This window comes from Thalassophryne amazonica, chromosome 7, assembly GCF_902500255.1.
Source record: "Thalassophryne amazonica chromosome 7, fThaAma1.1, whole genome shotgun sequence".
Lineage (NCBI taxonomy): Eukaryota > Metazoa > Chordata > Actinopteri > Batrachoidiformes > Batrachoididae > Thalassophryne > Thalassophryne amazonica.
The window spans coordinates 81,933,668-81,958,380 of NC_047109.1; the positions used below are offsets into that span (position 1 = coordinate 81,933,668).

At 40.6% G+C, this 24,713-nt stretch overlaps 2 protein-coding genes across 6 annotated transcripts in view; one reads left to right on the forward strand and one right to left on the reverse strand.

The window, feature by feature from the left end:
• Window positions 1–5,276, reverse strand: part of c7h1orf43 (chromosome 7 C1orf43 homolog) — a 31,362-nt gene extending 26,086 nt beyond the window's left edge. The window contains exons 1-3 of one of the 2 annotated variants that reach the window (XM_034174793.1): window positions 5,058–5,276; window positions 2,313–2,414; window positions 2,124–2,232 (exon numbers count right to left, since the gene is read on the reverse strand). In XM_034174793.1, the coding sequence (XP_034030684.1) occupies window positions 2,124–2,232; window positions 2,313–2,414; window positions 5,058–5,120 (274 nt within the window). In that variant the 5' untranslated portion in view covers window positions 5,121–5,276. The remainder of the gene's footprint in view (window positions 1–2,123; window positions 2,233–2,312; window positions 2,415–5,057) is intronic. The other variant, XM_034174794.1, reaches the window with a different exon arrangement.
• On the forward strand, window positions 4,765–24,629 carry si:dkey-92i15.4. 4 transcript variants are annotated; one of them, XM_034174791.1, is made up of 8 exons: window positions 4,765–4,779; window positions 9,804–9,870; window positions 14,809–17,841; window positions 17,966–18,158; window positions 19,683–19,781; window positions 19,867–20,116; window positions 21,257–21,373; window positions 24,073–24,629. In XM_034174791.1, the coding sequence occupies exons 3-8, from the start codon at window positions 15,149–15,151 to the stop codon at window positions 24,234–24,236; spliced, it is 3,516 nt and encodes a 1,171-aa protein (XP_034030682.1). In that variant the 5' UTR covers window positions 4,765–4,779; window positions 9,804–9,870; window positions 14,809–15,148; the 3' UTR covers window positions 24,237–24,629. The 4 variants fall into 4 exon arrangements, with proteins under 4 accessions (XP_034030682.1, XP_034030681.1, XP_034030678.1 ...); XM_034174790.1 differs by lacking the exon at window positions 4,765–4,779 and having other exon boundaries at window positions 9,551–9,870; XM_034174787.1 differs by lacking the exons at window positions 4,765–4,779; window positions 9,804–9,870 and adding an exon at window positions 12,709–13,018 and having other exon boundaries at window positions 15,177–17,841.
• The last annotated feature ends 84 nt before the right edge of the window (window positions 24,630–24,713 follow it).

The following is a 24,713-nucleotide window of genomic DNA, read 5'->3' on the forward strand; positions in this document are numbered from 1 at the left end:
TTCTTCTTACTTATAAGGTTTTGAATAATCAGGTCCCATCTTATCTTAGGGACCTCGTAGTACCATATCACCCCAATAGAGCGCTTCGCTCTCAGACTGCAGGCTTACTTGTAGTTCCTAGGGTTTGTAAGAGTAGAATGGGAGGCAGAGCCTTCAGCTTTCAGGCTCCTCTCCTGTGGAACCAGCTCCCAATTCAGATCAGGGAGACAGACACCCTCTCTACTTTTAAGATTAGGCTTAAAACTTTCCTTTTTGCTAAAGCTTATAGTTAGGGCTGGATCAGGTGACCCTGAACCATCCCTTAGTTATGCTGCTATAGACGTAGACTGCTGGGGGGTTCCCATGATGCACTGTTTCTTTCTCTTTTTGCTCTGTATGCACCACTCTGCATTTAATCATTAGTGATCGATCTCTGCTCCCCTCCACAGCATGTCTTTTTCCTGGTTCTCTCCCTCAGCCCCAACCAGTCCCAGCAGAAGACTGCCCCTCCCTGAGCCTGGTTCTGCTGGAGGTTTCTTCCTGTTAAAAGGGAGTTTTTCCTTCCCACTGTAGCCAAGTGCTTGCTCACAGGGGGTCGTTTTGACCGTTGGGGTTTTACATAATTATTGTATGGCCTTGCCTTACAATATAAAGCGCCTTGGGGCAACTGTTTGTTGTGATTTGGCGCTATATAAAAAAATTGATTGATTGATTGATATATATATATATATATATATATATATATATATATATATATATATACACATACACAGAGAGAGAGAGAGAGAGAGAGAGAGAGATCCATTGGCATATTCAAATATCTCTCTCTTTATCTATGAATTCTTTGTTAGAAAATAGTTGCAGCAGTGCCAGCTTTTCAGTTAAATTACGCTTCATTTTTAAGTAATAGTTGATATTGTGCATGGCTAAATGTGTCTTTTCCATGTTTGTAATGCGGAATGCAAATTAGATACTTTGTTACTTGTACAGTGTGTAGACCTTCACTGTTTGGAGGGTATAGAAATTGTGAACTATGTGAAAGGTGTACTACGTGGAACCTGAAACAGTACTGGGAAACATATCCCATATTTTTGGCGATGTATTTGCGTGTCTGTATCTCATATATGCTACAATTATTGATGGCCATCATGCCATACCCACTCTCCATAAAGTGGTCTGTACGAAAAAACCTACACTACAATTTAACTGTACATACTACCTGGATGTGTTCCAGAGACACCAAGGTACCACCCTGTGAAGTAAAACCTTAGACATAATGGCTGTTGAACAAAACTATTTCTGTCAGGTCCTTATTCCTGAACTATAACCTTCTTAAGTGTAATTACAAAAGGGATTGCTTGACCGCCTGAAGCGCTTGATACAGATTCATGCAAAATGACTCACTGTGCAGTCTTGATATGTTTGATTATGAATGGCAATAAACGTTTGAATATTAGTTTGAACTTTCAAGGTCACCCAATGTCAAAGGTCATGTGACAAATAGAAAGGTGATGTGACTTCATATTAGTGTTTAATAATAACAGCCGTAAATAGTCAACACATGGATGGAGACACGGCCAAAAACAATGAAACTGGTACATCAAGCTACAATAGGGTTTGTCCTCGTTATAAGTACTTTCGAAGAATTTCAAGATGATAGCATTCATTGTTTTTGAATTACTGTCTGTATTCACTGGCTGGGATGGAGTCACTCACTCATTCACTCATCTATATTTTTGCTGTCCAAGCCCAACGCTGTTCCCAGTGCAAAGAAAAACAACCATTGCAAAGTTGCTGCTTCAGCTCTGGGAAATTACAATGAGCTTTTTCAAATTTTTATGGATATAGTGATCAGCATGTCCATCCATCCGTCTTCGCTTGTTAGCATGATATCTCAAGAACCAGTTGACCAATTTCATTCATATTTAGCGTAAGGGTGATCCCCCAACACTTTGTATCACTGATTTGTGGGTACCGGGGGGATATGTCATCTCCTCATGAGTCTTGTTATAATGGCTGAGGAAGAACAAAATCCAAAAATAGTACTGACATGTTAGCAGATAATGAAAATAATTAGTTGCTCATAGTTTCAGAACTGGATTGTGACCATGGTGAGTGTGTGTGTGTCTGCGTAGTGCGGTTACCAGACTGTTGTATGTGGTTAAGTCGGACATCGTCTGGTGTCAGAAGACGAGGTTCAAACTGTATTTTCTGGACCTGGCACAATTTGGAGTCAATTTCTTGTCTGAATTCCTACAGGAAACAAACCTACATCAGCACACACAGCAAAAATACTGTGTGGGATGACACATCTGCTCCTTTGTGTTTAATACCTTTGGAGCATTGTGGCCAATGGGAGCATGTGGTCCTCTGTGCGACTTCATCGCCAAGCGCATAATTTGTCTCTTCACGAAGATGAACAGCAAAATGAATATCTAAAGACAAATCAAGACTTACAGTCATGTCTACAAGTACATGGATAGTGACATAATTGTTGTAACTTTGCTTCTGTACCCAACCACAATGGAACTGAAATGAAACAATCAAGATGTGATTGTAGGGTAGATTAAAGGGTAGGGTAATTTTTTTATGCACAGTACCGCCATTTTCAGAGACTACAAATAATTCAGCACACTAAATAAAGAATTAATTTTATTACAAAGTACAGGTAAACCCTGTTAACTCACCCGAGTTGAGGTCCACAAAATCGGGACCGCAAGTTATCCAAAACCATGAGTTAATGAAGATAGGCAAAACAATATACAGTATATTATACAATAGTCTAAATTTTCAGGGTTCACAAATCGACTGCGAGTAAAGTAGAATCACGATTTACGCATACAGGAGGTAATGGGGTTCACTTGTATCAGTTTAACAGACACTCTACTTTAGACATGTCATTTTATTCAGTAAAATACTGCACAAGATATAGGTTAATGTATATTAGCTAAAATACATGGATAACACAAGAAAATGAAAATTCCATTTTAATCTCTCTGGATTACATAGTTTTCCAAAACTAAGGGACCATGTAAGAAGGACACGAGTGAAGTAAGCCAGCAAGTCACACACAGCAAGGCTGACATATAGTATTCTGTAGAAACTGTGCAAAGTGCAGCTTCTGTCTGTTGTATCATGTTATAACTTTTAGGAATTTCATATAAGAAAACAGATCCAATCTAGACTTGTGTTTCCCATGTGCCTTTTGGCAGATTGGATCTGAAATGCCATACCTTCTTTAAAAAAAATCCTTCCTTATGCTATGATGCACAGTTTCACCAGTCACATGAACTGGAGCCCATACATCCTTCAGGGTTGTCTTGGTAGCTTCCTCACTTGTTTACTTCTTGTACAAAGACATATTCGGTGACTTGGAAATGATCCCCTGGCTGTAAATTGGATGATTTGTATTAAAAATTAAAATCCTTAAATGTAGTTTGTCCAATTAGTTGTGGGCTCTGAAAACAGAGTGACTGTATATACAAATGGACATAAATGCTCAATTGTTAATGTGATATTTTTGTTAAAACCCTTGAAATCTACACTACAAGCACATCATGATTGTGTCATTATTTTCATCCCATTCAGACTTCATGCTACAGGAACTGGAGTTGAGCACCAGCTGTAGGGCTTCAGGGCCTGGAAAGGATTCACTCTCACTCTCTATGACAGAGTACCAAGAGAGGAGTTGTTTGAGGAAGGCGAGCATGGAAGAGAGGTATGTGAGGGTGTTGCAGGATATCTATGAGGACAGTGTAACAATGATGAGGTGTGTGGCAGGAATAATAGGTGGGTTCAAGGCAGAAGTGGAACTGCATCAAGGATTAGCTTTGTTTGCAGTGGTGATGGGCAGGTTGACTGCTGAGCTGAGACAACAGTCTCCATGGATTTTGATGTTCTTGAATTACTTTGTGATCAGTAATGATCACAAAGTAATTACAAGGAGGACAGACAGTGAAGGTGGATAACACTATGTAACACAATTTTTGTTCCTGGCTTCTAAGTGTTATATTTCAACTGCTTATGTCTAAAGTCTATGGAAAAATGACTACATCCAGCACAAACTCTGATTTTATTTTTTTTAACATTCTAGAAAGTTCTAAAAGTTTCTTGAAATTTCTAGATAATTCTGGAAACTTCTAGAAAATTCTGGACAGTTCTAGCAGCTAAAGAATATTCTAGAAGACTATTCAGTAGTAGTGAAGGCGAATCGAGAATATTCTTGAAAACAGACAAATTTCAAAATATCATTGTCCTGATCACAGAAGCAAAGTTTCTGTGGAATAACAGCTATTTTCTATTTATTTAAGGCATAACAGGTTAGGAAAACACACTGTGTACCCAGGAACAAAACAACAATAAAAATTTGTTACATAGTGTAATTTAAAAATGGTGTAATGGAAAAAGCGCAGGCAGGGTAGAGATGAGTGGCACAAGTGATTTCTTCCCTTTCACTGCAAGAATGAAAGGGAACATTTATGAGATGAAGTAGTGAGACCAGCTATGCTGTACGGACGAGTAGAGGCAGTGGTACTAACAAAAAGAAGGAACGCAGACTCAAGGTGAAAATGCTGCAATTTTCCTTGGGCGTGATGATGATGGAACGAGCATCTCAGAGGGACAGTGCATGGAAGAAGGTATGAAGGCAAAGTGAGAGGGTCAAGACTGGGATGGTTTGTGCACCTGTAGAGGAGGGACAAGGGGTATATTTGGAAACGCATGCTGAGGATGGCGTCACCTGGCAGAAGAAGAGGAAGGCCAAAAAGGAGGTTTATGGGTGTGGTGAAGGAGGACATACAGGTGGGTGCGATGAACAATCAGGAACAGCTGAAATCTGATATGGTCGATTAAAAAACTATGTAAGTTCTACAAATCCCCTGTTGATAGAGCTGTCCTAAACTCTGTAACTTTATAAACCAAATGTGCAGCTTTTAGCCTCAGACACAGCGACCTCTAGCGTACACACTGAATCGTAGCTACATTAAACCTTTGGTAGAGCTGTTTATGCGTACCATTTTAATTAAACAGCTAACGACAGAACATGTTTGGGTTTTTTTCTAAAACTTTGATAAACTCACCAGACTTCCGTAAGCCATTACAAGCACGACATTGACGCCGGACAGAAGAGAATCACTGCGCATCTTGAAACTGTTTATATGGACTCAACATTAGTTAAATAATGCTTCAAAGATTGACCACAGGACAACGCCTTTAATCTTCTGAAGCTAACATTTTAACAAAAACAGATTTATGCTCTCTTCTTTTTATTTTTACATTTCGCTGACTGGTTTGTTGACTTCCGGGAGAGTCACGTGAGCCTTGCGCAACAGTGACGTCATGCTTGATGTTTCTCTGATTTTATTCTAATTCTTTATTATTTTTAATTTTCCGTTATCCGTTAATATTCTAAACGGTATTTTAATATAGATTAGTAGGATTTAGGCCTGCATTCTCACGATTCTTTTTTTTTTTTGAGTGTGTAAGTGTGTAAGTCCAGGTAAACAAGAATAATTTGAGACCACCACCAAGCTTTTGGTAACATTGGTTACTGGTCTCAAATTATTCTTGTTTACCTGGACTTACATACTTATTTGAAAATAATATATTCATATTATGTGTAATTCACTGAATTTTGCCAGTCAAGCCAGTCCTGAAGCTTTAATTCATTAATAAATTAACATTAATTGGAGTAAGCAGGTGTAAAATAATGGATGGATGGATGGATGAACATTTAATGACCTTATCATATATTTAATTTACACATCAAAATGCAAAATAAAAGCACCCTTCTTTCACATTTACAGAAATAAGTGCACTTTCACATGCACTTTCTCTGTTCCTTTTTTTAAGTATTATTTTCAGACACAGTCTTAACACAGACAACTTATATGAAGTAACACAGAGTTTTGAAATAAATAAATCACACCTCCAGCTGATATACCAACTTCAATGGCAACAATGCAGTGTCTGGATTTGTGATCGTCCTGCTTCAAGACTAATATCCAGGCTTTCAGTGTCTTTCTCTGCTGTGACATAATATTCATCTCTGGGGTCATGGAGTGTCAGATCGAGAAACGCCTGGGAAGAATGGAATCATGACATGCCTGGACAGAAATGCTTGGTGACACTGAAACCTTTGCAGGTTCTGCATGACACAGCATCCACTACACTACAGAACCACGTTGGGTCCTACATGGCAGACATCCAGTCCATCACCAGCTCTCAAGTATTCATCTGCTGCAGTCAGGTTGAACATGAGCACCCCCTTGGCCTTTAGGCAACTGTGTTCTGGATCATCACCAGAGAAACACGTCACATGGCCAGCATAGTTAATTTAATTTAATTTAATTAGCTTATAATGCGCCAAATCACAGCAAAAGCCGTCTCAAGGCGCCTTACATAAAACAAGTCAACATAAAATTGAATAAATAATTAAAAATGAATAAAAAATTCAAATACATGAATAAAAACAGAAGTAAAAGAATAAAACAAATAAAAATAAAAACTATCCATAAGAAAGAGAATAAAAATAGGTTTTGAGTCTTGACTTAAAAATGTCCACAGACTCAGACTGCCTCACATAGTTGTCATTCCTTCACAATGCAAATGATACTCCTCATCGGAATCTCCCTACGTAGTTCATTTTACAGTCATTCCAATGGTACCCAAGGCTCACCAGAAGAGATCTGGTGTCAAAGGCATCTAGTCATCTTTTTAGGTCACTGGTTAGCAGAAGTGGGAGTAAGTCACCATCAAGTCACTCTCAACTCAGGAATCAGCAAGTCCCAAGTCAAGTCTCAAGTCGTAATGACCACCAAGTGTTTGACAGCTGACTTGAGACTTGACTTTGGGACTTGCAGATTGATGATTTGAGAATGACTTGACAGTGACTTACTCCCACCTCTGCTGATTAGTGTCCAAGTATTTAACCATACAGTGAGACAGGAGGCAGCAGGACTCTAAAGACTTGGACCTTGATTCTCTTGCAATGACATCATCATCGCCAAACACCTTTGTCCAGGGTCTTCATGACTATAAGCTTTTCCCCGTTGTCTCTTGATCACAAAGGCAGATGCCCCAGTGACGTGAATACCACATTTTTGTTAGTTGTTGTTTTTATGTGATTGTTTTTAATGTGGCTTTATTCATGAAAAATTATTGTCATTTTTAGTTTATTATTGTCATTTTATATATATATATATATATATATATATATATATATACACGAGGTCTATTAGAAAAGTATCCGACCTTATTATCTTTTTCAAAAACCATATGGATTTGAATCACGTGTGATTACATCAGACATGCTTGAACCCTCGTGGGCATGCGAGAGTTTTTTCACGCCTGTCGGTTACGTCATTCGCCTGTGGGCAGTCTTTGAGTGAGGAGTCGCCCACCCTCTCGTCGATTTTTTTCATTGTTTAGGAATGGCTCAGAGACTGCTGCTTTGTTTGATCAAAATTTTTTCAAAACTGTAAGGCACAACTGAGTGGACACCATCTGATAAATTCAGCTGGTTTTCGGTAAAAATTTTAACGGCTGATGAGAGATTTTGGTCTGGTAGTGTCGCCGTAAGGATGGCCCACAGCGCCTGACGGCGATCTGCGCTTCGAGGCGGCAGCGTCTCACCGTTTCAAGTTGAAAACTTCCACATTTCAGGCTCTGTTGACCCAGTAAGTCGTCAGAGAACAGAGAACTTTCAGAAGAAGTCGGCATAAGGAGTTTATTCGGACATTCCATTGTTAACGGACATTTTGTAATGAAAGAACGTGCGGGCAGAGTCGCATGGGGGGTCGCGATAGGAAAAACACTTCCGTTGGAAACCTTAACGGGCAAGTTGGAACATGCCCAAGCTGTTAAACAATTTCTCAGTTACTCACTTGTTGAAAACCATCAAAAGCCGCCTGAATTTTACAAATGGTTTTCAACACGGAGGTGTTTTTCCTGTCGTGGCGCACACAGATTTGTCGAGTCGTCACGGAAATGACTCGCCGAATTTGCACGCACGTCTTTCATTAAAAAATGTCCTTAAACAGTGGAATGTCCGCATAAAGTCCTCATGCCGGCCTCTTCTGAATCTTCTCTGTTCTCTCACGACAGTCCTGGGTGAATTAAGCCTTAAATTAGGATGTTTTCAGGTCGAAACAGGCCGACGACGGCGCCTGGAAGCGCTGCAGGACGTCCCGCTCTGTGGGAAGTCCTTACACCGACAGAAACACCCCATAATCTCTCATCAGCCGTTAAACTTTTCACCGAAAACCATCTTAATTTCTCGAATAGTGTCCACTCGATATTCCTCACAGGTCCAGAAAAAATTTTGATAAAGCAACGCACATCGTCTCGAGCAGCGTGTGAAACAAAGGAATTCAAACTCACGCATGCGCACGAGGGTTCAAGCATGATTGGTGTAATCGCACGTCATTCAAAGCCATATAGTTAAAAAATAAATAAAAGGGTCGGTTTATTATCTAATAGACCTCATATATATATATATATATATATATATATATATATGTGTGTGTGTGTGTGTGTATTTAACTTCTTTTAAATTCTTTTCAGTTCTACTATGTTGCAAGATATTTTGTGTTTTCATAATCTGGGCATGGCATTATTTGGGCTCTGGAGACTATAGCTTGACCTCCAGTCTGCATATAACCCTTTTTTTTTGGAAGGGGGGGATTGGCACTTCTGTTGCCATTAAATAATTGGCAAAGCTCGACACACAAAAAGAACTCTTGTTTCTGCACTTCATGGGAGTAACTCCACACCTGCCTTCCACTGGAGGGTAATGCGTTAAGAAGGGGATGGCAGAAAACTGTTTGGAGCCTCATCTCTAGAAAACATGAAACTGCAAGAAAGCACCAAGTGTCTTGTTTTTTTGGCTACTGATACAGTGCTACACTGATCAGTCACTGCACGGAAAGCACCCAGGTCCAAACCTGAGGCATCTCATGGAGTTGGGGACCTGGAGCAGCCTTCCTTTTAGTGTGTATCTCCAGGCTTGGAGATAAACCTATGGGACTTTAAGGATATTTTATGTTTCTAATTGAGACACATAAGAAAATGATGTTAGTTTGGACACATTCTGATCAAGTGCAACTTTTTTACATATTTAAGTAATTTAAATCCAACAAACTTTGCCCACTTTATGCACAAACCATATGTTACTGTAAAAGGTAGATAAAAACAGATGATCATACTGTGACCCTTTCCATGCTAAAATAGATTAAAAGGAAGCAACAAATAAAGACAATAAAATAAAAATTCCCAGAAATATTTTATGTCTTCATGTTCTGCAGCCATCCATTTTCATATTTCTACATTTTATTTCTGCGCTCCTTGATAGTGATATTTAGATAGTGTCCCACTGATTATATATTATAAATTGTTCTTTGTGAACATTCTTTTGCTAACAAATGATGCTGCATCACATGCTTGTGCAGGCGTTCACCCAGAAGAATGAGTTTAAAAGCAGCAGTGTGTTCGTGAGTAAAGCAGCGATTTGCATCCATCCTGCACAGACAGTGAGCACCATTCTTCTGCTGGAACAAGGGTGGGTGTCTCTGGAGTCGTGTGGAACTATATACACACACTTACAGCCTTATCTCTGTCCTAGAGGCGTAGTAAACTCTCCAAACTCAACCTTCTGTCTGTACAGCTAATCATTGATTGGATCACTAGAACCAATGCAGCTTGCAAAGTTTCTGGTTCAGTCTTTTCTGGGTTTTGACAATCTCCAGAGACACACTGAAAACCTGACATCCCCTCTGAAGGCCTTCAGCATGCTGAGACACTAACCACAACTTCCTCTGTCACAACAGAACACAGTAGCAGGTGCATCGACCATGTAGCTGTAAGAAGACAAGTTCCTACATACCCGCCAAAACTGTAAGTATTACTACTTATCTTTATTTGTCTGGCTTTTGCTGAGCCGTGCTTGTTTTCAATGGCATCTTATCCACCGGATGTGCTGGAAAGGAATGAGATACACGTGCTGCCGTGCGCCCTTCTGGAAATAAAGTGATGATAAAGTACTTTCGTTGGCCACCCACATAAAATTAACCTCTTTTTCTTCACCGTCCCACTCTGCAGAATCCAGCTTTCAAATAAACAGTAGTTCTTTTTCAGCCTCAGCATAAAGATCAGCAAAGTTGGATGCTTTCTTCCTTCAATCCCACATACAGTTCAGGATTGCTGCATTATAATTGTGTGATCAAACATGTGGACTCTCCAAAGCCTAGGCATATCCTCCTGAGACCCAGCCGACTCATTTATGTCCTCTGTAGTGGACATTTGTTCTTGGTCTATATCTTTTGACTCATTTAATCTACCCTATTAAGACCCAATGTGCTCAATAGAGGACATCCTGGCCTTTCTAATGACATCTCATGTGTTTGGATGGGATGAGGGGAACTTTCTTTTCATGCTGAGACAAAATGGAGACTGCAGCAAGGTACTTTTTTATCTCGTTTCTCAAGCCTGTAAATTGCAGTGAATGTATATATACGGTGCATCCAGAAAGTATTCACAGCGCTTCACTTTTTCCACATTTTGTTATATTACAGCCTTATTCCAAAATAGAGTAAATTCATTTTTTCCCTCAAGATTCTATTCACAACACTTCATAATACAACATGAAAAAGGGGGTTTTTGTTTAAATTTTTGCAAATTTTGGGCCACTTAAGGACGTTCACAGAGTTTGCCTGAAGCCACACCTTTGATATCTTGGTTGTGTGCTTAGCGTCATTCTCCTGCTGAAAGAGGAAGCGTTGCCCCAGTCTGAGGTCAGGATCGCTCTGGAGCAGGTTTTCATCCAGTATGTCTCTGTACATTGCTGCATTCATCTTTCCCTCAATCCTGACTAGTCTCCCAGTTCCTGCCGCTGAAAAACATTGCCACAGCATGGTGCTGCCGCCACCATGCTTCACTGTAGGGGTGATGCCTGGTTTCCTCCAAGCATGGTGTCTGGAATTTACACCAAAGAACGGTAAATGGACTGCATTTATATAGCGCTTTTCCATCTGAATCAGACGCTCAAAGCGCTTTACAATTATGCCTCACATTCACCCTGATGTCAGGGTGCTGCCATACAAGGCGCTCACTACACACCGGGAGCAATAGTGGATTAAAGGCCTTGCCCAAGGGCCCTTCGTAATTTTCCAGTCAGGTGGGGATTTGAACCCATGATCTTCTGGACTCAAGCCCAACACCTTAGCCACTAGACCACGAGACAAAGAGTTCAATCTTTGTCTCATCAGACCAGAGAATTTTGTTTCTCATGGTCTGAGAGTCCTTCAGGTGCCTTTTGGCAAACTGCAGGTGGGCTGCCATGTGTGTTTTAGGAGTGGCTTCTGTCTGGCCACTCTACCATACAGTCCTGATTGGTGGATTGCTGCAGAGATGGTTGTCCTCCTGGAAGGTTCTGCTCTCGCCTGACATACATGCTAGAGTTCTGTCTTTGCCTCATCACAATTTTGTTTCTCATGGTCTGCACTGCAAATTATTTGGTTTCTACTGCACTGTCATATGTGGGACCTTATATGTAGCCAGGTTGTGCCTTTACAAATCATGTCCAATCAACTGAATTTACCCCAGGTGGACTCCAGTTAAGCTATAGAAACATCTCAAGGATGATCAGTGGAAACAGGATGCACCTGAGCTCCATTCTGAGCTTCATGGCAAAGGCTGTGAATGCTTATGTACGTGTGATTTCTTAGTTTTTGTTTGTTTTATAAATTTGCAAAAATCTCAAAAAAACATTTTTCACAATGTCATTATGGGGTGTTGTGTGTAGAATTTTGAGGAAAAAAATTTCATCCATTTTGGAATAAGGCTGTATCATAACAAAATGTGGAAAAAACTGAAGCGCTGTGAATACTTTCCAGATGCACCATTATCGTTTAACAGTCATTACAATCTCATACTCAAAATGTCACAAGTGCACAACCCTGTGGAAAGGCTTTTGTATAAACCTATGTTACAAAAATAAAGAGATTGAAATAGATGCGCAGTATGCAATGAATGGGATCAGTGACAAAGAGTATTTACACAAAGAAAAATACTCAGTCAAAGAAATAAACTCGGATGCTGTAACTATGTCATAGTAGTTACTAAAACTCAAACTGTCAAGAGTACACACCCCTGAGGAAAGGATTTTGAATACATACTGCTGCAAAAGACAAAGATAGCAAAATAGATATTTGAGTGAGGAACACAGTGAGTGAACTGTGTCTGAGAGAGAGAGCTCATTTAAGCACAGAAATGTAATAAATGAGAAAAATAAACTTGTATTTTGTAACGTTTAAGAGCAGCTACATTTTACATGGTTACAAGTCCACACAACCATGCAGAAAGGATTACGTAACTGAAGTAGACTTCTCTTTGCCTGCCTCCACATATGTGCGGTTTTGAAATGACATGCATCTTTAAGTCAGCTTGTTTGTCAGTTTTGCTCATTTCCAAAGCCTCTGTCTGATGGCCTCCAAGTTTACCACTGCTTACATAGTTGCGAAAACATTTATTTATGCTGTTTCTACGGGTTTACATGAGGTCTTTGTGGTTTGCAGCCCTGGTTAAACATACCCTGTTATTATGCATCAGTCTCAATGATTTCTGCTGGGTGCGACTGCCTGGAGTGATATTTGTTATTGTGCTTCACACAATTATGTGAACTATCTCATCTCCCTTGAACTTCGCTGATGTCAACAATGCACCAACACATGGAGTTTGAAGTATCTGCAGTGTGTGAATATGTAACAGTGCATACATCTTGCTGAGCTGTTTAGTGACAGTGAACTGCAGTGACGAATGCAACCCTGTGAGAGGAGGAACGAGAGAGAAAACAATGGGAGTAGGAGGAGAGAGAAAGGGAGAGCGAGAAAGAGGGAGAGAGAGGATAAACCAGTGTGACAGGTATGTGTCACTGTACACAGTGTATCATGCAAAGCTGATGCAAAGAGAAGAGAACGAGCTGATGTCATTATGAGGCTGTCAGCAGAACAGTCTGGGACAAGTACAGAAGTCATTTTTAACAAAGGTAGGTGTCAAAACGAGTGGACGATAAAATTAGATTTATGATTGTGTGGTTGTAATTCCATCTATGTGTGACACGTTCAGTTGGAGGTTAAAGGAACAGGGGCCGTGTTAACCAGATCGGAAATTTGTTGCAGAACAGGTGTTTCTGTGAACCGACAGTAAACCGAAAGACTCACTGACTTGCTGAAACAACCTCTTCCTCCAATGTCAGTTTTGTTCATTCCAGTGAACCATCAGTAATTCTGTCTTTTTCTTTTTTCTGACTGTATGCAAATCAGCTTTGTTCCAATTGCTGTCGATCTTATTTGATCAATTTATTAGAATCCCCTGTTAAATGCTTTCAATCACTCTTTCTTCAGCTATACATGCACTTGACAGACCGATACATGGCACCATAAGCCATTGTTTTTACCCGGTGGATTGTTGTTAGGTGGGTTTTTCCAGTTTTTAGGTCAGGTTTAGCTCTTCCTGACAGGTACTCTTGGGTATGTTGCTTGTGTAAACAGCTGTTATCACTGTTACCACAGTTACTTTAAAAAAGTAATCCGATTACTCATTACACCTTTAAAATGTAACATTATTGATTAGTCAATTTTAAAAGTACCTCAGTTATCACTAGCCACCACTAGTTACCTTGGCAGATGCTGAATGTAACTAATAAGGTAATTAGTAATCTAAGGTACTGAGTTAAGGTTGAGGAGAAATCCATGAAGACAGGAAAGTGTTGTAAGGTGAAACACTGAGAACGTTACAGTTCTCAGTGGTGAGCACAGATCAGCTAATCAGCTAGCAACTAATGAACAAAACCAAATTTTTTCATTAACAAATTTACAACAACATGACTGTTTTCGTTAACAAATTGTCAATGTTTTTATTTTCAAATAGCTTTTCAGCTAACTTTTAAAACCAACTTTCAAGACCAATTAGCTTCCTCTAAGTTTCTAAGTCATCTAATATTTTTTTAAATAAAGTTCTAAGGTAAAAATGTTAATAAACCTTAAAACTGTACATTTGTTCTAGTTGGAGTTTATACATGAATCTAATAAGAGAAAGTGACACACTGTGTGAAGGCAACAAGCATTGCCTCCAGGACATGGAGGAGCATGAGGCCAATTATAATTATAAAGTACAGCTTAATGAATTAATTAGATTATTCACATCATTTTCTATGTGAGTTTTTATTTCTTAATATTTCTTATTTGTTTAATACTCTCTGTGCTGTGAATAAACTCTATGTTGAACTGTTGTTTATTTTCATTTGTTCATTTAATTATTGATGTGCATCATCTTAGCATCTTAAACCTTTTTAGGAACCCTGGAAATTTCAGCTCTAAGTCAAAGCTCAATTTCTATAATAAAAGCAGTTACTGGTTATGGTAGCTTCAGATAAATGCTTTCACGTTTTATCTGTATAGCATTATTAACGTTTCAGCTAGTGGATTAGCAGAGGTAACCAAAAAGCTAACTTTTAGGTTAGCTGTGCCCACCACTGATGTTTCTTGTACCTTTATTTCTGTCGGTGGTTTTTGTCAATGTTTGTTTGTTAAGGTGCAATATTTGTAAAGTAAAACTTGGTAAGAACTATTGGTGATGGGCCATAAAAGAATTGTGTGCTGCTACAGGTTTCTACTCTGAGCCTGTCTGTACCATTTTGTGTTCAGAGTCTTCAGCCACTCTGTGATTCTCTTTGACCATTTGGAGCAAGCAGTTCAACCACAATCCACATATCACAGCATACCAGTTCATTCCTTTTTCTAAGGATGGAAATTTGTACATTTTTATGCTTGGCAGGCAATGGGTTGCTGACTTTATGCTGAGGAGCTGAAGACTTCAGGAGACAGAACAAAAAAGAAATAAAGAAGAGCCCAGGGGAGTCATCTTATCCAAACCACAAAACAAAGAATCATTGAAATGTCAAGATTTTAATGGAAAACCAAGTGCATCTGGACATGAGAGGATTATAGTTGTGCTGCTTGGTCCGTTTTCCCAGAGCTGCAAGATTGCCAATTTGAACAAGTTCTCAGACAAAAAGACAGTTCTTTGGAAAACAAAGTATCACATTCAGTGTTCTGTTGTGTTTTTGGCATTTGACACTTGACAGGAGGTTATTACGTTTGTTTACAATCAGACAATGGACTTGTCCGTGCTCTCTGTTCCAGCAAGTGAGTACAGCAAGCAGAGGACTGGCGTACCCTTCACTGTCCGTTCAGCAAGCTCACCCTCCTACCGCCTCACTCGCAGGCCTGGATTTAGGAAACAAGCAGGTATATCGCAGGAGGTAAAGAGGACCACCAAGGAGGATGAGGAAAGCCAGCCATGCAGGAAGGAAGAAAGCAGCTATTTTTTCACACACAGTGGCATAAAGAAAGAGGACCACACAATTCCATGGTCCCAACGCACTCGTGATACAGGTCAATGTAAGGAGGAAACATCAGGCCACAACATATTTACCAAGGTGAGCCAAAATGATGCAACACAGAGAACAAGCACAGTGTCCACTTTTGATAGAAATGGAATTTATAACCGTGTATGTGAAAGACAGGGAAGAACAGAGTGGAGGTCACACAATCTGCCAAGCAGAAGCAAAAGCTTAGAATGGGGAAAAGGGAGAAGCGGCCCTGTTAAAGTTGACCCGCCAGTGTTGTCAAGCAAACCAGGATGCTTCATTAGTAAAGAGGCTGAAAGCATAGAAGAAAGGAGGCCAGGAGACAGAGTCAACTGCACAATGGGTGGGTTGGTGCCTTCAGTGAAGACCTATGACCCCCCATTGACATATCAATCATTGGGGAGGGTTAGTAGAGGTCATTCTCTCCCTTCCAGGCTGAGGCCCCAAGTAAATTCATTGGGGGTCCCAGGAGGTCAGAGTATATCAGAGCGAATAGAGAAACTCTACGGGTCTGCCGGGTTATGTAGAACTGACAATTCCAACAGAATGAGAAACTCTACAACTGGGACAGACCAGTCCTTGTTAGAGCAGGATGGACAAACTACCACCTCCTATTGTAGAGGAAGACCCACAAATGTCGACATCTCCCCAATTTCCAGACAGAAGAGGAGTTTGTCATATGAGAGGACATCAGGGGGAACCTTCCCCCGGTATTACTCAAAAGGTGACAAGGCCAGTACTAGTCCAGTCCAAAGTAGGATATCATTCTTGACAACTCATAAAGACATAAACAGTTCGGGTCCTGGTAGTTCTGTTTCTTTAGGGGCAACAGAGAGAGCACCAGTGGGACAATGGCAAGGCTATAACCAGGGTAAACATCCAGAGGAAGGGGAAACTTACTGGGACAGAAAGGGTTTGAACACTGGCACGAGGTCTCTGGATAGGGCCAGGAGCAAATTCACTGTAGCAGCTCAGATTAGAGCTACACGGGCTGCAGAAGGAGTTAATGGACCTCTACAGTCCAGCAGTTACTTAGAAAGAAGATCAAATTCATTTAGAGAGCCATCTGAGTTCAGAGAGATAAGTAAGGATGTGATGAAAGATGATGAGGAAAAAGGTAGAAAATTGCAAGAAAGACATGCCCATGAAATCTTAAAATCAGAGAGTGCTACAAACACAAATGATGTCATACAAGAAGAACAAAAGAAGGAAGACCTTAACACTGAAGAAGATGTATTTGAGTCAAATGCACATAAAGTCACATTGAAAACCACAGAGAATAAGTTGTTTCCAGAATTGTGGGCTTTTCCCTCTGCAGCCAGCGTGAGAAACAAGATCAATCAGTTTGAGGCTCTAACACAAAGAGCAACAGGCCAGTTACCGATGCCAATACGGTCTTTTTCTGTACCAGCACAATTTACTGTGACCCATGATGGGGTGAAAAAGAGTGCATCTGTAAAAGCATTAGGAGGACTGAGAGAAAAGTGCGATGCATTGAAGGAAAGTGGTGAAGCATGCAATAAACCAGACATGAATGCGACCACAAAAGAAAAGAAGTTTGAGTCAGAAAAAGTGGAAGATGAGATCAAATCTGATACACAGGCAGAAGACAAAGAAGCTGAGAGAGAACCAAAACTGAATTCTGTAGACAAGGTTGAGCTTGGGTTGGAAAATCAAGAAAGACGAGAGAACAATATCAAGGATAAGGAAGAAAAGAAAATAAAGAGTGACAATGATTTTGTTGATGATCTTGGTAACTATTCCAGACTTAACGACACATGTGAGATCCCTCCAGATGGAGGAGCAGAGAGTCAAAGCAATGAACATGCCATCATAGATGAGCCGGATTTCTTCAGAGTCTCAAGCCCAGAAGAACCAAATGACAGAGATGTCAGCACCAAGAGTTCACCATCCTCATTTCATGATGCGTCCACCAGTTTGCTTCTTTATCCTGAGGTCTTTGGTGATCAGAAAATACCTCCTTCTGGGAATATGTCACCAGTCAGTGATGGTGACACGACTCCAACAAACCCTCCAAATGAGTCACCCTTCCTTTTCAACAGCGCACAACCCAAAAATACCCTTGTAGTTGCAGAAAGTAAAACTGAAAGCACTCCAGATCTTACAGATGAAGATAATACCACTGAAGAAGACCTCCCCTTGCCCCTTGCCTCCTCATCTGACAAGAACTTCCCGGATGTCTTCTGTCCAATTGTCAGCACCCCTTCTGTGGACAGGGAGGAACAGGATGCTCACATCAGTGTTTGGGTAGCAGGCTTGAACTCAAAGATTAAGAGCTGGAAATATGAAGATGATGACGACGATGATGACAGCACTCAGAAAGATGAAGATTCAAACTATGACTCAGACTCTGCTGAGTCCTCGGTGACTATCACTAGTACCACGAGTCACTCAGATCGCAAGAGCTTCTGCGTCAGGTGGGTAAATGTCCTTTGAGAAAACAAAATATGTATCGGGTTCATGAGTGAAAGTATTAAATTCATGTTAACCCTAAGTGCCCTCAGTTACCCAGTGCTTTCTCTTCTGTTCTCTTCCCTATAGTCTTGCCGATCTGTACAACTTTGCTGGGACTGACTATGAGTCAGAAAATGACAGTGATGAATGGCGCTCAACAAGTCGACGGTCTGCATCACTGAGCTCAGACATGTCCGCTCTATCCTATGTGTCTGTGCTGTCCACTGGGGAGCTTGACAGACTACTGGAGGATGTCAGAGGACTTGAAGACAGCACACTGGTAAGATGGGCTTTTCATTGGTATAATGTCAATATTACCACATTATAATCCAGTTACATTTTTCCACAAATCTGATTGGTTAATCGTGTGCATATCAGGCATATAATATCTGTGGAATGGTGGCCAAAAATGTATTACTCCTCACCCTGGCCAGTGTTCTGATGAGATGTCATTAGTGTTGAATGTCATTCTTGTCCTCCGCGCACAACCGCGCATGCGCAGTATTGTCGGGACACGGAACTGTTGAGACCCACAGTTCATCAGAACACCATCTGAGTGCATTGCTAGCTGTTAGCGCTGTTAGCTCGGAGTGAGAGAAAGTCGCTTGCCGCCACCGCAGAAATGGGTGAATTTAAGCTACCATATGAAAGTATTGATGTGGATTCTGATACAGAATTACCGTTTCACGTTTGATGGATTTGATGGATTTTCACATTTGATGGATTACTCTTGTAAGCTCATATAACTACACTTATGTTGGACTATAAACTGTTTTATAACAAACCTGATAGCTGTATCTTAAAGCTGATATTTCCCAATACAGATATTTTTTCCCACAACTGTTAGAACTGTGACAAGCAAACATGCATGTTTGTTGTTGTGGCTCTTGTTCTTGGTTGTGGCTCTCATTTATGCATCAGAATACAGTTGGATAGGTAAATTGGGTTTTAAGTATATTTTGTGTTATACATGTCCCCTGGACCATATACTAAAATCTTATAAAGGAAATTCATTACAGACCTTCGTGTACATTCTAAAAAGTGTTTCTGTCTACACTGGATACTTTTGGTAGGGTTTGGTCCAGGGCCCACTAATTGCATTGAAAACCCACTGGACTTGATTTTGACTTAAGGCATTGGCATTTCAGCTGTTCTAGTGCCCTTTCTGACATACATTTTCTGAACAGTTTTGAAAATTAAATGTGTAATATCACTGTCTTGTACTATGAATGTCACAGTGTCAGTGTTATCAACCCAGTATATTGTGCCCAAACCCTTAACAGATGTTAGTAATAGATTCCTTGGGCAAGTTGTCTCTAGTCTGACTGACAATCTTATAGCAGTACTTTTAGGCCTGCTGGATTTGGTTGACTCATCAGTATTAGAAGATACTGCTGCCTCCAAAAACAAATGCTCTGAGTTTCTGAAGACATGCGAGCTCTCAGATCTAATGCAGGAGTTTGGTGTGGAGATTTCACCACTCAAGGCTGTAGGCACAGTGTAATAAAAAAAAAAGATGTTTTTAAATTGAATAAACTCAAATGGTTTGCTTGTTTCTGTGCTAAATTTCTCATTCAATATGCACTCAAAGGTCAGGATGGTGTCAACCCAGTCTGATGGCAGTTCGTCATGGCATCACGAAAAGTACATTAATCTACTGGTTTGTGACGAAGGCATGAAAACGGGACACTTTTTGTGACAGGGCACGAATTAATTAATTAATTTCTTGCTCTTTGTGTAACAAATTTTGAAAAATGTTTAGCACTGAGCTACAGTGTATAGTTTCTCCTCCTTCTCTTTGCAGGACTGTGATGATGTTCAGGTGGTGGTTCTCCATAAAGAGATGGGTGTAGGATTGGGCTTCAGTTTGGCAGGAGGTGTGGACCAGAACAAGCCTATTACTGTGAGACAACATCCCCCACCTACTCTTTAGTAAATAATTAAAAGTGCTGTCTTCAGGAGTTTTTCTCTTGTTGTCTTTGTTTCAGGTCCACAAGGTGTTCCGCACAGGTGTGGCAGCCCAGGAGGGCTCTATCAAGGAAGGGGCCCAGGTCTTATCAATCAATGGCACAGTACTATGTGGCTATGCCCACTGGGAAGCCTTGAGGATTCTAAGGAGGACAAAGACCCGTGAGCTGGGTGTAGTGGTCCTAAGGAGGGGAGAAGTTTGCCATACCCCTAAGAAAGGGGCAGAGGCAAACAATCTAGAACCAGTACAGGCGCAGTTCCTTGGAACAGGTGAGAAGTCTCATTAACCTCCTAAAGCTTGTGTTTTGATGCCCCTGTATGTGGAATCAGGGTCTCACAAGAATAAATAGTATCCATATTAAAGCAGAGTTTACAGTAGGTTATTTATAATGTTTTATAGCCGAGATTCCCAACCTGGGGGTTGAGTTCCCTTTGAGGGACACAACACTATTGTAAAGGAAGTATGGACCACCATAGAGAAAATATAAAGTGCTACAAAATTTCATTTAACTTATATTTGTGTGAAAAATAAACAGCAACACTGTGTTCCTGAATTTTTAACAAGGAAGAAAAGAAAAAATGGGTAAAATGTGGGACAAATGTCAGTCAAACTCTAAACAGCAGGCATCATGTGTTTACTGTGTTCCAAATGCTGCCAATGCTGTAAGAGCCTTGTGGCTAGAAACTGTCACTTTGTGCATACTGTAACTTTTTTCTTTTAGTTGGTCAACAGTAAATTTTGCAAAAGTCAAAAGAATGGTTCAAGACACATGTTAAATTAAATTTAACAAATTTAATTTCAGCTGTAGTGTTTTCAAATGGAATCAGAGGCATAAAGATAACATTGGTGCTTTTAATTACATTTTTTTTTATTACTTGGGGGTCATGAGGTCACTGGACAAAGGTGTTTGGTGACACTGACATCTATGCAAGAGAACCAAGCTCCAAGTGATTATGGTCCTGGTTCTTCTTGTCTTTATTGTATGGTTGTGTGACTTGGATGCCAACAAGAGATTTAAGGCAACGATTACATCTTTGGTACCAGGTCTCTTCGGAGTAACCTTGGGTACCTCTGGAATGACTTTGTGTCAGTCATTCCAGACTCCGTTGAGAAGTATCACTTGTATTGTGATGGAGCACGATTGTGGTGCATTTCTCCGTGCACGGTCCCAGCACACAGGTGCCTCAGCGAGTGGAGAAGGCCAAAGGACATACAAGTTTCACCTGGCTGTAGAAGGTATATGGTTACTTTTGAGAGGTGGGAATGGATCGGTTGTCTGTCTGGGTGGTTGCCAACCGTTTTTGATTACCTCTTGTGCCTTCTGAATTGGGGGTGGGACAGAAAATGTTTGGGAGGCACTGATTTATCATACACACTATAGACAAGTACATGCTTCATTCTCCACTTAGGGCGACATGTCTATTTGCGCCTGGAAAAGAATGACAGGGATCTAGGCTTCAGTCTGGAAGGAGGTGTGGGCTCCAGTTTGGGAAACAGGCCACTCATCGTGCAGAAGATCTTCCTGGGTAAGAAATTAGACTTTTCCTTTCAGATCTTATGGATTAGTGCAGCAGATAGAATATTTACAGAGGAATCCTACAAATGGTGTTACAAGCACCAAAGTTGGCACAACTACTCCTTAAATGTACTCTTTTGAAAAGACCTACAAGCCACTTGAATTTTCAATAGGCAGCCAGGTTGGGGTCAATTGAAGAATTACGCAGGAGTCAAAATTTTAAAATGTTCCAATCATACTGAAAGCTATACCACATTATTTGTCTGATCATAAATATTCCAAAAAGGTATAGTTTGGACTATCTATGACTGAATGTTCTGGAGTTATGGGGTAAAAACAGCAAGAATGGTGACAAAGGTCAGTGTTAGTTTGTACAGGGGTCAAAAATTAAAGTTGCTCCAGTTATTTTAAAACGTGATGCAAATTAGTGGTTGAGTTAATAGGGTTTTAAAAATGAACAGTTTGCACATGTAGTTGCATGTGTCATGCTTAGTTATCACGTAACGGGGTAACATTTGTCACATGTCATACAATTCAAGGATTCAAGGATTCAAACGAATTTTATTGTCATATGCACAGAAGAACATGTTCCCTGCACAATGAAATGTGTCTACTGCATTTAACCCATCCTGATTGCCAGTAGGAGCAGAAGTCGCCATTAGGCGCCCGGGGACCAGCTCCAGATGTACATCCCTGCCTTGGTCAACAGGAGGGCTGAGCAAACCAACACCGACCCATAACAAACAACACACACACAACACATAGGCCGGCCCGGTACATAAACATATATATGAAAAGCAAAACACGAGGGAAAAGGAGAAAAAAAAACCCCTCATAGCCGCTACATTACACAGCAGCAATGAGGAAAAAAATCCCCATCAGCACAGAAAAACAATAATCACACAGACAAAAACAAGGACACAGGACGACAACCGAGATTTGAAAAAGTCCAGTTTATCAGAACACTCTGGAGGCAGCCTGTTTGGCGCCGTCAACGGCCTTGTCCGACAATCCTGGAGGGGGAGGGGCAGCCCTGAGCAGTCCTGAACACAGTCAACGTCAGAGCTGGAGAAGCTGAGGGGAGGGGGGAAGACCAGGGAGTGAGGCTTAAGTGTTGATCTTCTGAGGAGGTTTTATCACAGCAACCTTGAACCCCCGCCGACTGCGCAGCCACTGCCTTCCCAATTGAATCAATCATGTAGGGCAGCCTGGAAGGACCAATCAAAGCTGCTTCCACTTTCTAGATTTTCCGGTAAACCAGCAGTGTGCCCGCTCCACACAGGAGAAAGCCGGTCACCACCAAGCCGAATATGTACACATCTTCGACGTCCTCCACAGAAAGCATGTAAAGGCACATGACCTGCCATCTCCTCCACGAGTCCATCACGTAACCCATCACATGCGTCCCGGCAGGACAGGTCTGGTCCTCCACCCCCGAATGTCTTGTAGAAAAAATAGTGTCAGTTGCGTTCAGAGACACTTGAACAGATCCATTTTTGTCATTTTCCAGAAGAGCAAAGCTGCAGCCTCACAGACAACACGCCACAGAAGCAGGAAAGATAAGGAGGGAGGGAGAAGAGAAAAGTGTGTCCGTCTCGGCCGAGTGCAAGCTGGCAAAAAAAAACACAATCCAGTGGACGTTGACATTGTTTGACCTTTACCTCGCAGACCAAGCATTCAACACAGTCAAAACTATTCCATTCATTAATCTTATTAATAATTTTCATCACTTTTTACCAAAACTGGAGCAACTTTAACTTTTGACCCCTATAAAACTGAAATTGGCCTTTATCACCATTCTCAATGTTTTTACCCAATAACTCCAGAACATTCAGTCATCGATAGTCCAAACTATACCTTTCTGGCATCTTTGTGATCAGACGCATTATGTGGTATAGCTTACAATATGATTGGAACATTTTAAAAGTTTGACCCATGTGTAATTCTTCAATTGACCTCTACCTGGCTGCCTGTTGAAAATTCAAGTGGCTAATCTGTTGTTTTAAAAAGAGTAATGTCTAAGGAGTATATGTCCCGAATTTGGTGCTTGTATCACCATGTGGATTGTTTCAGTTATCTGCTGCACTAGAACCTATGCTCATCATTAAAGCCTTTGTACAAGCTACTTTAAGCAAAAAAAGAAAAGAAGTACAACTGCCTCTAACTAAATGCTTTGTGGGAGATGAACCTTTGAGTCTGTCCTTTAGAAATGGTTTTAGCACATAAACACAAATATCAGCACTTTGTAGAGACCATCTAGTTAAAAAGGAGAAACCCTACAAAGTTGGAAGACGTTGCCGTCTTGCCACATCTGTGCTAAGTGAAATCACTTGCAATGGACAGATGTAGGGGTTTTGATGGTACTACCTGCATGTAGTACAGAGAGGACATGTTCAATCATGAGCCACAATAAGATTATTGATCAAATTCTGAAGGTGTGGAGCTCAGGCAGGTGTGGCATCTGAGATACAAGGATTACTACAACCACAACAGCTGCAAAAAATACCCCCCTGCTCTCATGGCTGCCACTGAAAGCTGACTTTGTTCTCCAAATGCAATACTTAACAACAATCTTCCTCCTCTCATTTTTCTCTTAATATCTTCCTAATACGCCTTCGTAGTCTTCCATCAAGGAGGTTCACGCTGAATGTTCTTTGAGTGCAGTTATAACTATTCATGGTATGCTGCTTTCACTCCTTTTACCTTCAGGAGGTCCGGTTGACAAGGTGTGTCCTGGTGATGAGGTGCTGGAGATTCAGGGTGTGAATGTGGTGGGGATGAGACGCCTGGAGGCCTGGGCTTTCATCCGAAGACTGCCGCCTGGGCCTGTGGATGTAGTACTGCACCGACCTTTCAAACGCTCGGAACAATAGCTTCTTACAGTGTAAAGATCTGTTTAAAACGAGTCATTATGATGAAAGTCAAACAATAAATGTAACAATCCTCATGACCTAGTTAAATCACAACAAGGTTTTTAGCAACAGTATTTTAGAAGTAGTACCTAACTTTAAGAGCTACATGTTCCACAATGACTGGGCTAAGTGAAGAAAATGTATGTATGTATGTATGTATGAATACATATGGATGGATGGATGGATGGATGGATGGATGGAGGTTCATATACATAATTTAGTCAAGTTAAACTCTGTAATATGATACCTTTACATGAAACCTGCCAACGCTATTGTACATGTTATATATTATGAATAGAAACTAACTGTATTAAGAGTTTATTTTGCTTTTTAATAAATCCTAACTCAAACTTGTCCTTCTTTATCCTTATGTCTAAAAGAGGGAAATAGAATAATATCTAATTGTCTGCTAGTCCTCTTCAGGATGTCACAACTTCA

What these genes read in the sequence shown, in the direction of transcription:
- si:dkey-92i15.4 (XM_034174787.1), top strand. Translation starts at nt 12,964, where the DNA reads ATGAGGCTGTCAGCAGAACAGTCTGGGACAAGTACAGAAGTCATTTTT. An exon ending in GACTTGAAGACAGCACACTG is followed by an intron (nt 18,159 to 19,682) that starts GTAAGATGGGCT and finishes TTCTCTTTGCAG; the next exon opens with GACTGTGATGATGTTCAGGT. An exon ending in ACCAGAACAAGCCTATTACT is followed by an intron (nt 19,782 to 19,866) that starts GTGAGACAACAT and finishes TCTTTGTTTCAG; the next exon opens with GTCCACAAGGTGTTCCGCAC.